Source organism: Bos indicus x Bos taurus, chromosome 16 (genome assembly GCF_003369695.1).
Source record: "Bos indicus x Bos taurus breed Angus x Brahman F1 hybrid chromosome 16, Bos_hybrid_MaternalHap_v2.0, whole genome shotgun sequence".
In the NCBI taxonomy this organism is placed as follows: Eukaryota; Metazoa; Chordata; class Mammalia; order Artiodactyla; family Bovidae; genus Bos; species Bos indicus x Bos taurus.
Window position 1 is genome coordinate 30,101,723 of NC_040091.1, and position 12,118 is coordinate 30,113,840.

Consider the following 12,118-nt stretch of genomic DNA (forward strand, 5'->3'; position numbering starts at 1 on the left):
AATCTGTATAAAAAGTGTCCCTAAGTTTTGTAAATCATATGTTTCAAATGCATTAGGAATACTAATTCCACACATATCTGCTCACTGGATAATAAGTACTAAATAACTTGAAATTATATAATCACACCTAGGGTAACTGGAATAAGATCATGGAAGAAATAAAAGGGGCCATCAATCTTGAAGCTATGACCGATTGTTACACATACGCAACTAGGTCTCAGTTCTTAAAAGCATCACAAAGTCACATTAGAAAGGAACAAATAACTTTTGACTTATGTTTACAGAGTGAATCAATTTACATACAAATAGCGCTGTATATGTCACGGGTTTACACTTAGGTCTTTTAAGAAAATGCTTTCAAATCTCTCATCAAAATTTTTTTTGCTTTACGTCTACTAAGAAAAAGCAAAGAAAAAGGGATCCATTAATTGGAAAGCCAAATGATGAGTTACAGTAAAAAGTTGTCAAATTGCCCTACTGAATAAACAAGGATTTGTAGAAACTGAAAAGTTTCATATTTTACTCCAAATAAACAAATACAAATAAAAAACAGGATATGGATAGAATGGCCATATTTCTCAACCAGCCAAAGAAGTAGGAGAGCAGATGAGACAGCCCATTTTGTTCTCCAGAGCCTCACACAGGCCGTATGTAAAGTGGTGCTACACTAAGGTGTCCCATAATAAGGTATCCAGAACTCTCTAGACCCACATGGTTCTGATCAAAAAATAACCAGAGGCTGCCTTTTCGCAAGGGTGCCTTATGATTCAGGCAAAAAAAGTCCATAGCTCCAAATTTTAACTGCTAAATTATATGCCAGATGAAAAATACTCTGTAACCAAAGTAATATAAAGCTAGATGTCTTACTCAACATTGTTATATGATGTATATTAATATACATTAATGGAGTGAGATGTAAAGATCCAAAAAAGCTATGTAAGACTGGACTAGCCCATAAAATCACTGGTTAGAAATGAAAGCCAAAGTGACAATGGAAGGAAATTTTTAATGCTGATATTGGTAGAAAATGGTCTAATAGATACAGTAAAAGGCTATATATATATACATACATACATTAAAACCATCTAGTGAGAAGACATGTACAAAAAATGCCACCTTCAACACATTTATTATAGAATACTGGGAATAGCCAAAAAATGGTTAAATACTTCATGGTACACCCACACAATGAACACTATAGAGACACATGTCACATACATGGCATACCACACAGCTGTGGTTTGTACGTGCGATCACAGAACTAGCTCTGGAACATATTAAGAGAAGAAAAGCAAGAAGCAGGACAATACACACAGTATGGGATGGGAAGACTGTTTATTTTAGTTAAAAATAATAATTAAAATAAAATACCTTGTGGTATCTTCTTTACAGTGCCTCTTTTGCTTCTTGGACTTCTGCTTCCAGGTATCTTGTGGTCCTTTCTCAAGAAGACCTGCCCGTCTTTGGGGCTTTCACAAGAAATGTTTTCCGAGTTCTCGCTTGCAGCCACCTCACAGCTTGGTGTGCAGCTTTCATTATTGTTCAGACTGTCCTGCTCCAACACTTCAGGTTTGCCCATCGCACTGCCACTGCTGGTCAGAAGCTCAAGCCCGTCCCCATCAAGCTGATTTTCATTTTCATCTGATGCAGAAGGCAAGCATGTTACTTTACTTTCCACGCCGTCACCAGGATGACATCCATCTTGTGGTTCTATCTGCAGATTATATGCAGGAGTTTCGCTGTCATCCATTAGAGCATCTTTTGTTGAACCATTTAAGTTTCATTAAAGTCCTTCAATGTCTACAATGACAAAAAGAAAAATCTAGTTTATTTTTTTGAACTCTGGATTTTCAGTGATCTTTGATTTTCCTCTTCTCCTGGACTGTTTTACTGCAAATATGGAAGAGACAGAAATGACAAAGGCTCACTCCTACTATATCTACTTTTCTCACAACCCTACCCCACCTCACCTGGTTCCTGCTTGAATACAATGGCTCTAAATCCTGGGTGCATGTTTATTACCTGTGGAGCCTGTCAAATTTCTATTGTAGACCTATGAAATCAAAATTTCTGAGGACTAAGCCTAACTATTGATGTATTTTTTGAAGTTCTCAAGATATTCTAATGGTGCAACATGCTGGAACCACCTCCTTGATGAAAGAAATTATTGGTTAAGTAAGGTTGTCTGCTAAAACCAATCATTCATCTTATCCCTGCACACTTAAGAGACAAGTGAAAGTTAAGTGTAAGTCCTTGTGTAAGTCCTTATATGGCCAAGCAGCAGCAATATTTACAAATGAAAACATTTAAGAACAGTTTTAAAATAAAATTTTTAAAAAGTATATGGGGGAAAATTCAGGTAGCATATATTCTCATTACATACTTTACTTTCTAAAAATAAGCGCTGAAAAGTTCTTTAGAATTGTCAGCAAATTTCTTTTATTCAGTTTAAAAAAAGAGAGAACCATGATTAACTCTAGGCTACTTAGTTTAGACTTGGAAAAAATGTAAATCTACCCCAAGAATCCTTGTAACATTTTAAAGACATACAAAACAGACTTTAAGCCCTGTATCAGTCACGTTTTTTTCCCTTCTTCTCATCCAAAAGTATATCATATTTTAAGAAAAATGATGCCAGCCAGATTTAGGTATTTTATGCTTGCCAAGTTTTGCTTTGGGTTTGAATCAAATATAATTCAGCAATTTTGAGAAAAACATTGTGGTAAGAATTTTGTAAATTCTTCAAATTAATAAACAGAAAAGCTATTTGCTCTTTAGAAACAGTAAATATACACAGTAAATAAACATCATATTTAATTTTTTTTGAAAAACAGAAAAACAAAGTATAAAACAAAACATGAGCTCTACACTGACTGTATCACATGCTTTCAATTATCTTACAACTGGAATATTTTATCTGATTCAGAATAAATGTACTGCTTACCAAATATAAAAAATATCTAAATCTGGCTGGTATCATTTTCCTTAAAATATATACTATATTTCTTCATTAACAGATACATAATATAAAAAGTAAAATGATTTAACTTGACTAAGAATAACTTAGTTTAGACCTAAAATGAATTCAAACTAGAGTATAATTTTTAATTGAAAAGTGATTAATAAAGTATTTTCAGATCTCTATCATGAGAAAATCCAAATTCTAATAAGAGCTTAAAAGTGCATGTGGCTAATATGGTGTCCTATGATGGATGAAGAGATAAGCAAAATGCGATGTATTTATACAGTAGAATGTTATTCAACCATAAAAAGGAATAAAATTCTGATACATGCCACATCATGGATGAACCTTAAAAATAGTAAGCCTGATGCAAAAGTATAAATACTATATGATTTCACTTATATGTAATACTCGTAATAGGCAAACGCATAGAGATAGAAACTAGATTACAGGGTCTGAGGGCAAGGGAGGAAGTTACAGCTTAATGGTTCCAGAGATTTTGCTTAGAATGACGGACAAGATCTGGAAAGAGATAGTGGTGACAGTTACACAACAGTGCCACTGAACCGCGTACTCAAAAATGGTTAAAATGGCTTATTTTTGGTCATATATTTTTACCACAATAAAAGTAAAAATAGTGAAAAATTTATGTGGCTCTGTAAGAGAAATGTCAGTTCTTAAAACTGTCAACAGCCTCAGCTGTTTTCTAATGTATAAACAATCAAGTTATTTTCTGTCATGTATCTGCGGTTGAAAGCATAAAGGTTTTATTTTTATCTGAAAGAGACACAGAGATTTCTTGCCAAGGCGGAAGGCAGAAAGCGATCTAGAGAGCCCCAAATAATACCAGTCACCTCTTGCTGAGTCTCTGTCATGTGTTAGAAGCTGTGCCAGGCACTTCATGTATCTTATTTCTAATCCTCCAAACAAGCCTACATGGAGGTATTCATACTGTGTTTGAGATGAAGACTCTGGGGCTCGGAAAGGCAAAAATATCTTGATTAAAATCATATTTATTCCTAGAAATAAGTGGAATTGAATCTGAAACCAGGTCTTCCTGATTTGAATCCTATGCAGTTCAGCATAAATAACGTCTAAGAACACAGGCAGACCAAGGTTCAATTTCTGGCTCTGCCATTTAACAAACTGTGTATGTGACCTTAGGCAAATTACCTAGCATCTCCAAGCTTTAATTTTCTCTTTGTAAAAGTGAAGAACTGTAATACCTACCTCGAAGAGTCATTTGTGAGGCTTAGATGACATGGCAGATAAAGCATGTAAGCAGAGTACCTGGCCCACAGTAAATGTTCAAGAAAGTCAGCCATTAAATACTGCCCCCAAAATTTCACAGATGGGCATAGTAACAGGTTTATTCGAGTGGCTTAAGGTTCAGAAACAGTGCTTTTCTAAACCTCCTGAAAATTATTAGGTTCCTAATAACAGACTAACACTAAGCAGCATCATTTGAGAATGCTGCAGTATTAATTTATGATAGGGATATCTCAGCAAGCTCCTGGAACTTTTAACTATCTCTTCTATAAACCATTTCAGATGATAAAGATATCTAGAAATTAGTGATTAAGGCTCCTTGTTGAGTATAAAATTACAAATCACATTTTGCAACTTTATCGAGCATCATGTGCCAGTTAAACTGTTCAGACCAACACTCTATTCAATTCTCACAATTTCTCTAGCACATAGCTAATTTTTAGTCCTATTATAGGCTTCCCTGGGATTTCTTTGGAAGGAATGATGCTGAAGCTGAAGCTCCAGTACTTTGGCCACCTCATGTGAAGAGTTGACTTATTGGAAAAGACTCTGATGCTGGGAGTGATTGGGGGCAAGAGGAGAAGGGGATGACAGAGGATGGATGGCATCACTGACTCGATGGACGTGAGTCTGAGTGAACTCCGGGAGTTGGTGATGGACAGGGAGGCCTGGCGTGCTGCGATTCATGGGGTCGCAAAGAGTCAGACACGACTGAGCAACTGATCTGATCTGATCTGATCTGGTGGCTCAGATGGTAAAGCATCTGCCTGCAATGCAGGAGACCTGGGTTCGACCCCTGGGTTGGGAAGATCCCCTGGAGAAGGAAATGGCAATCCACTCCAGCACTCTTGCCTGGAAAATCCCATGGACGGAAGAGCCTGATAGGCTACAGTCCATGGGGTCGAAAAGAGTCGGACACGATTGAGCGACTTCACTTAACTTCACTTCATACTAATGAAGAAACCAAGTCTCATAATCTTGTCAAAGGTCAGCTAATAAGTTTAGAAATAGAACATGGAATGGTTGTGATCCTGAGGCTGCACTTGTTCATTATGCTCTATGGACAATGGGCAAAAGCAAGTTAATATTTCACTCCAGCTGTGGTATACCTCAGAGAAGAATCTCACCCTACAACAGAGGATACACTTCTAACAACCAAGAAGCTCAAGTTCCTGGAAGTTCTCTCTTTCCCTGGGAACTGCTGGATTCACACAATATACAATTTCTTATCTAGCCCACCTTCTTCTGCTGAGAACTTAAAAAAAAAAAAAAAAAAAGATGTATATACTAATATACTATTTATGTTGAATATCTATTACCAGTAAAGTATGTCTTATTTCTTTGGGCCTAAAGACATTTTGCCTCCTATTATTTTGTGATGATGTAATTAGTTGAATTCTCAAAAGCCCACTTTGTAAACTATTTTCTAATACTAATACTTTCAAGTATGAATGTTCTGTAATTATTATTAGACACTGACCAATTCTTTGTGGCTTGGCGCAGAAGTCACTCCATTTGTCTTCCCTGACTTCTACATTCTGTAAGATATAATGTATACCTCTGCAGCATTCATGCACAGAGTTTCTCCCAAATACAGTTTTCTGCAGTGTATATACATACATACGTATACATGAAGGAGTACAGGACTTATTTTCTACAGTTTTCCTCTGAAAAGAAGAAAGGCACACGTATTCCTATATACTCCTCTGCCCATATTCTGAGAGGTAAAGGAACCTGTTATATAATATTTGGTGTCTATCTTCATTTCTAACAAATTTCATTTGGAACACTTTAAGCAGTAGGATAATATTCTTAATGGGATGTCAAATTAGTACAGTCCTACTGCTTTTAGAAACAGTTATAAATTAAAGTGTTATTTTTGTCTCTTCTTTCTCCTCTTCCCTTTCCCTCAGTGCTACACTGACAGCATTTCAAAAAGTTGATATTCAGGTACACCTATATTGCACTATATAAAAGCATTTAGCCAAGAGAAAATCATAGCAAGAAGCCTCAATTAACACACAGTACTTTAAAATATGCCCTAATATTACACTGGCTTTCCTAGTGGTTTAGTGGTAAAGAACCGCTTGCCAATGAAGGAGATGCGGGTTCAATCCCCAGGCTGGGAAGATGCCCTGGAGAAGAAAATGGTAACCCACTCCAGTATTCTTGCCTGGGAAATCCCATAGACAAAGGAGACTGGTGGGCTACAGTCCATGGGGTCGCTAAAGAGTTGGACACGACTTAGCGACTAACAACAACGTTGGAAGTTAGAAGTACAGCTGAAATGGCAATCTAAGTTATTTGTTGTACCTAAATTGTATGTCTATTATGTAAGAGTCTCTATAACTGCACCAATTCTCACAAAAGAAACAGTGGCACAGTACAGTGACTGCATAGCACTGACTTGGGCATAATTTTTGCCAGTTTTTGCCTTTTTAAAGCATGATAGTAAGTGCTGCCCAAGTTTTCAGCCTCTTGTGGCAAAAAAGCATACCAAATATGTACACTGCATAAAAGTTATTTGACATGTTGACTCCACGCTGAAGAATTTTGAGAAATCTATTCATGAGGCTTACATAAAACTTGAAAAAAAAAATTCTGAGGAAGCAGCTTTAAATAAATAGACTAACAAATCTACATTTTGTCAAAAAAAAAAACAACAATCTCACTCCCAGGTATGATTTGACTTCATTTTTTTTGGCTATCTGAATTACCAGGGAAGCCCCTGACTTCCTTTAAAAACATTTAAATTTATTTGACTTCATTTTTTGATACATCTTAATGGATTATCTGGGAGAAGGCAATGGCACCCCACTCCAGTACTGTTGCTTGGAAAATCCCATGGGTGGAGGAGCCTGGTAGGCTGCAGTCCATGGGGTCGCACAGAGTCGGACATGACTGAAGTGACTTGGCGGCGGCGGCAGCAGCAGCAGCAGCAGCAATGGATTATCTGGCTAGACTAAATATCAAGTGTAACTAAAATTAAAATATTAATTTATAGGAATGGTTAAATATATCACATTATTCAATTTTTTTTATTAAAATGCTTTAAGAAGATTTTGAGTGCCATTTTTCTGTAATTCATGTAAATGAGGCCTAAACACTACACTTTTACCTTTGCAAGAAGCCAAGATTCTTCTTAAAAATTAAGATGCAACCCCAAGTTTAAATTTGATGACTTATAGTCAAACCAAAATTTAGAAGACAAATTACCAAATCAATAACATATTCTATTAACCATAAATTCAAATATGCCTACTCATAATAACTCAGAATTGAGGAAGAAATTCACTCCAAGCCTACGTTGGGTCTATGAAGGTAACTACATATCACTTTACGTTTTGCCACCTTACTCACTTGATGTGTTCTAATACTACTTATACCTCATGACTAAACCTACAGTTTTCTGTGATTAATGTTTTGTTTAGACATATGTACCTGTAGGAAACATTTAGTATATCAGGAATCAAAAGCATGCCCCAGAAAAACAATTCTCAAAAATTTTGCAGCCCCAAATTAACAATTCATTTTTTCATTGAGATCATGTACATACAAAATATACACGAAAAAATTAAAACACTGAAGCAAAGGTTAGACTACACACATATGAAGCACTGTGATACATTCTCCATTCTGTTCAATACTATTTCTTATTTTCTTTAAATGCTACTCAAGGTCCACTAGGCAGATTTCATACCCCACTAATGAGCACCAGTCACAGCAATAAGGCAGTTTCTAGGAAATAACAGAATCTCAACCCGAAGACCACAAACTGAGTAGTAGATAAGTTTGCAATTATCTCCACAGCTTTTCTGAAAATGATGCAGACCATATGCATCATAACATAAACTCAGACATAAGCTTCACTTAAAATGTTATCCCTATAATATCAATAAAATAATTTTTGCTAATTTATATCATTCCCTTCACATTAAAATTTAGCTAAAATAATATGCTTGATTCAGGGTTCTTTAGCTGACAGTTTCAGTTGTTAGCTATATTCTGTATCTCTGTTAACCAATGGTAGCCACTAACTACATATGGCTCCTGAGTACTTGAAATATGAACAGTGAGACTAAGACTCAATTTTTACTTTAATTTTAGTTAATTTAAATTCTGAAAGTTGTTGATTCAATTATTGAAAAAATTATGCATGTTTGGAGTAAACTGGGTATGTGAATCTGCTTTTTCACCTAAATTTTAGGAAATTTAAATATAGATCAAACACTGCCAATTAAAAAATGTGTCCAAATTGAGATGTGCTATACTTGTAAAATAAACACCATATTTCAAAGACTTATTGGGAATGGCAAGAATGTCAAATAATAGACCTTTAATAATGTTAAATGTTTATTACATGCTAAAATAACATTTTGATCTAATGAATTAAATAAACTATTAAAATTAATCTCACCTTTTAAAAATAAATTTTAAAAAACTAGTCTCATCTTTTCAAACACTTTTCTAATGTGGTTACTAGAAAAGAGAATTCTATATACGGCTCACATTCATTTCTATTAGACCACATTGCTCTCCATTACACTGCACTGACAGTGCCACCATGGCCAAAGTCACGGCTCACAGTGAACCACTCCATTCATGATTCTTGCTAATACTAGTTATTCGGTTAGCATTTCCTGAGTACAGACATTATTATTACTATAATTTAACAAGGTAAATACCTAGTGAAAGAAATAGATACTAAAAGCTTTTAAAATTAATTTGTAAGTACTTGGTTATATCCTATTTTCAGGATCATGTTGTCCCCCTTTTTGGGTACTTTCCCATATTCAAAATACTCCTGGTACTTAAGAAATGTTGAATAGTAATTGTAATAAGTAAGATGCCTGGTTCCACATAGGGAAAGGAGTATGTCAAGGCTGTATACTGTCACCCTGCGTATTTAACTTATATGCAGAGTACATCATGAGAAACACTGGGCTGGATGAAGCACAAGCTGGAATCAAGATTGCCGGGAGAAATATCAATAACCTCAGATATGCAGATGACACCACCCTTATGGCAGAAAGTGAAGAACTAAAGAGCCTCTTGATGAAGTGAAAGAGGAGAGTGAAAAAGCTGGCTTAAAACTCAACATTCAGACAACTAAGATCACGGCATCTGGTCCCATCACTTCATGGCAAATAGATGGGGAAACAGTGGCAGACTTTATTTTTTTGGGCTCCAAAATCATTGCAGATGGTAACTGCAGCTATGAAATTAAAAGATGCTTGCTCCTTGGAAGGAAAGTTATGACCAACCTAGACAGCATATTAAAAAGCAGAGACATTACTTTGCCAACAAAGGTTCATCTAGTCAAAGCTATAGTTTTTCCAGTAGTCATGTATGGATGTGAGAGTTGGACTATAAATAAAGTTGAGTGTTGAAGAATTGATGCTTTTGAACTGTGGTGCTGGAGGAGACTCTTGAGAGTTCCCTGGACAGCAAGGAGATCCACCAGTCCATCCTAAAGGAAATCAGTCCTGAATATTCATTGGAAGGACTGATGCTGAAGCTGTAACTCCAATACTTTGGCCACCTGATGAGAAGAAATGACTCATCTGAGAAGACCCTGATGCTGGGCAAGACTGAAGGCAGGAGAGGGGGACGACAGAGGATGAGATGGTTGGATGGCATCACTGATTCAATGGACATGAGTTTGAGTAAACTCCGGGAGCTGGTGATGGACAGGAGGCCTGGCGTGCTTCAGTCCATGGGGTCAGAAAGAGTCGGACACGGCAGAGTGACTGAACTGAACTGAAGATGCCTACATAGTAACCTTTCTAAATAATTTCTATATGATAATATGTACAAAGGTAAGCTAGAATGTTTTACTTAATAAGAATAAAAAGCTCTATCTCACAATAAGGAATTTACTCTTAATAAATTGAAAAGTCACAGAAAACAGGTCTTAAGAAGGTAGATAAAAATATAGCAAAAGACACAGATGCAAAAAATTACATATAAAATGGATACACAACAAGGTCTTACTGTATAGCACAGGGAACTATATTTAATATCCTGGGATAAACCATAGCAGAAAAGAATACAAAAAAAGAATGTATATATGTGTATAACTAAGCCACTCTGCTATACAGAAAAAATTAACACACTGTAAATCAACTATGCTTCAATTGAAAAATACATTAAAAAATAATAAAAACACAACAAATTATATAACAGATTCTTTACCAGCTGAGCCACAAGGGAAGCCCAAGAATACTGGAGTGGGTAGCCTATCCCTTCTCCAGCAGATCTTCTTGACCTAGGAATTGAACTGGGGTCTCCTGCATTGTAGGTGGATTCTCACCCACTGAGCTAGCAGGGAAGCCCAAATGAAAGTGAAAGTGGCTCTATCATGTCTGACTCTTTGCAACCCCGTGGACTATACAGTCCATGGAATTCTCCAGGCCAGAATACTGGAGTTGGGTACTATTCCCTTCTCCAGGGGATCTTCCCAACTCAGGGATTGAACCCTGGTCTCTTGCATTGCAGCCGGATGCTCTACTGTCTGAGTAACCAGGGAAACCCAAGAATACTGGAGTAGGTAGCCCATCCCTTCTCCAGCGGATCTTCCTGAGCTAGGAACTGAACTGGGGTCTCCTGCATTGCAGGCAGATTCTTTACCACCTGAGCTACCAGAGAAGCCCTATATAACACAACTAAAAGAATATAAAAAGAAAATCAAGAAAAACAAATGCGCGATTATTGTAAAATGTGAAGGTAATGATTCTAAGAGAGTACAACAAACATGGATTTTATTTATGCATAGAAGGTACTCTTGCAACAACCTAGAGGGGTGGGATGGGGAGGGAGATGGGAGGGAGGTTCAAGAGGAAGGGGATATATGTATACCTACGACTGACTCACGTTGAGATTTGGCAAAAGCAAAATTTTGTAAAGCAATTATCCTTCAATTAAAAAAGAAAAAAAGAAAAAAATTACTGTTTGATGTACATTAGATTTCTTTACTGTATGACCTACATCACTGACTCTTTTATAATTTCTCTTTATATTTTTGTATTGAGATTGGGGGCTTGAATTCCAAATCAAACTTCACATATCATCCAGTGAACTACTGCTTTCTTCAACTGTATAAAATTTGTTGCTTAGTTTATTTTTGTGATTTTTATTTTTAGAAGTCATACAGTACTACTTAAATATCTTTAACTTTTTGATAGCACCTTTTTCCTTTTTATCCCATTTTATTAATTTTATTAAAATATTTTAAGTATATAATTATAAAGAAACTACTCATTCTTAGGAACCTGAATCTATTGTTTGTTGTTTCTGTCGACTCTTGATCGTGGTGAATTATTCTGTGATTTTGGACAAGCTGCTCTGTAGGGATCTTGCATAGGCAGATTTAAGGACCACCTCTTCCAGACTGCTTTAGCTTTTGCCTGGTATCCCTGGTTATATTACCAGTCAAGGCCAATTATTGTATTAATTCTTAACTGAGGAAAGCATTAATATGAACCTCAAACTTCAGAGTTAATAGACTCATGATTACCAACACAAAAAGCAGCAGCCACTTTCCAACAGAGTTATGAAGGGAGAGAAAGAAAAACTCCTCATCTCTTTGCTACTAGGCAGAGACCCCCTTCCCCTAAATCTATCACTGGAGAACTGAGGTCTTCAGGGTCCTGGCTGCATGTGCAGCTCTTGGCTCCAATGCCCTGTTCAGGTTCCTTGGCTTGGACTTAAGGCCCCCTTTTCTGTCCCAGTGTGGCAGTTAAAACCCAAGTCTACTGGATAACTGTCCCTCTTCTGTTGTCCTAAAATAGCTGCTGATTATACGTGATTATTTATCAACATTTAATGAATGCCAGGTATTACACTAACACTTTATGTATCTTACCTTATTTCATTCTCATGGAAATC

The 12,118-nt window shown here is 36.3% G+C and overlaps 1 protein-coding gene across 3 annotated transcripts in view; it reads right to left on the reverse strand.

Moving 5' to 3' along the window:
* Nucleotides 1–12,118, reverse strand: part of CNST (consortin, connexin sorting protein) — a 99,094-nt gene that overhangs the window by 65,539 nt on the left and 21,437 nt on the right. For all 3 annotated transcript variants that reach the window (XM_027564664.1, XM_027564665.1, XM_027564666.1), the window contains one exon: nt 1,372–1,800. In XM_027564664.1, the coding sequence (XP_027420465.1) occupies nt 1,372–1,750 (379 nt within the window). In that variant the 5' untranslated portion in view covers nt 1,751–1,800. The remainder of the gene's footprint in view (nt 1–1,371; nt 1,801–12,118) is intronic.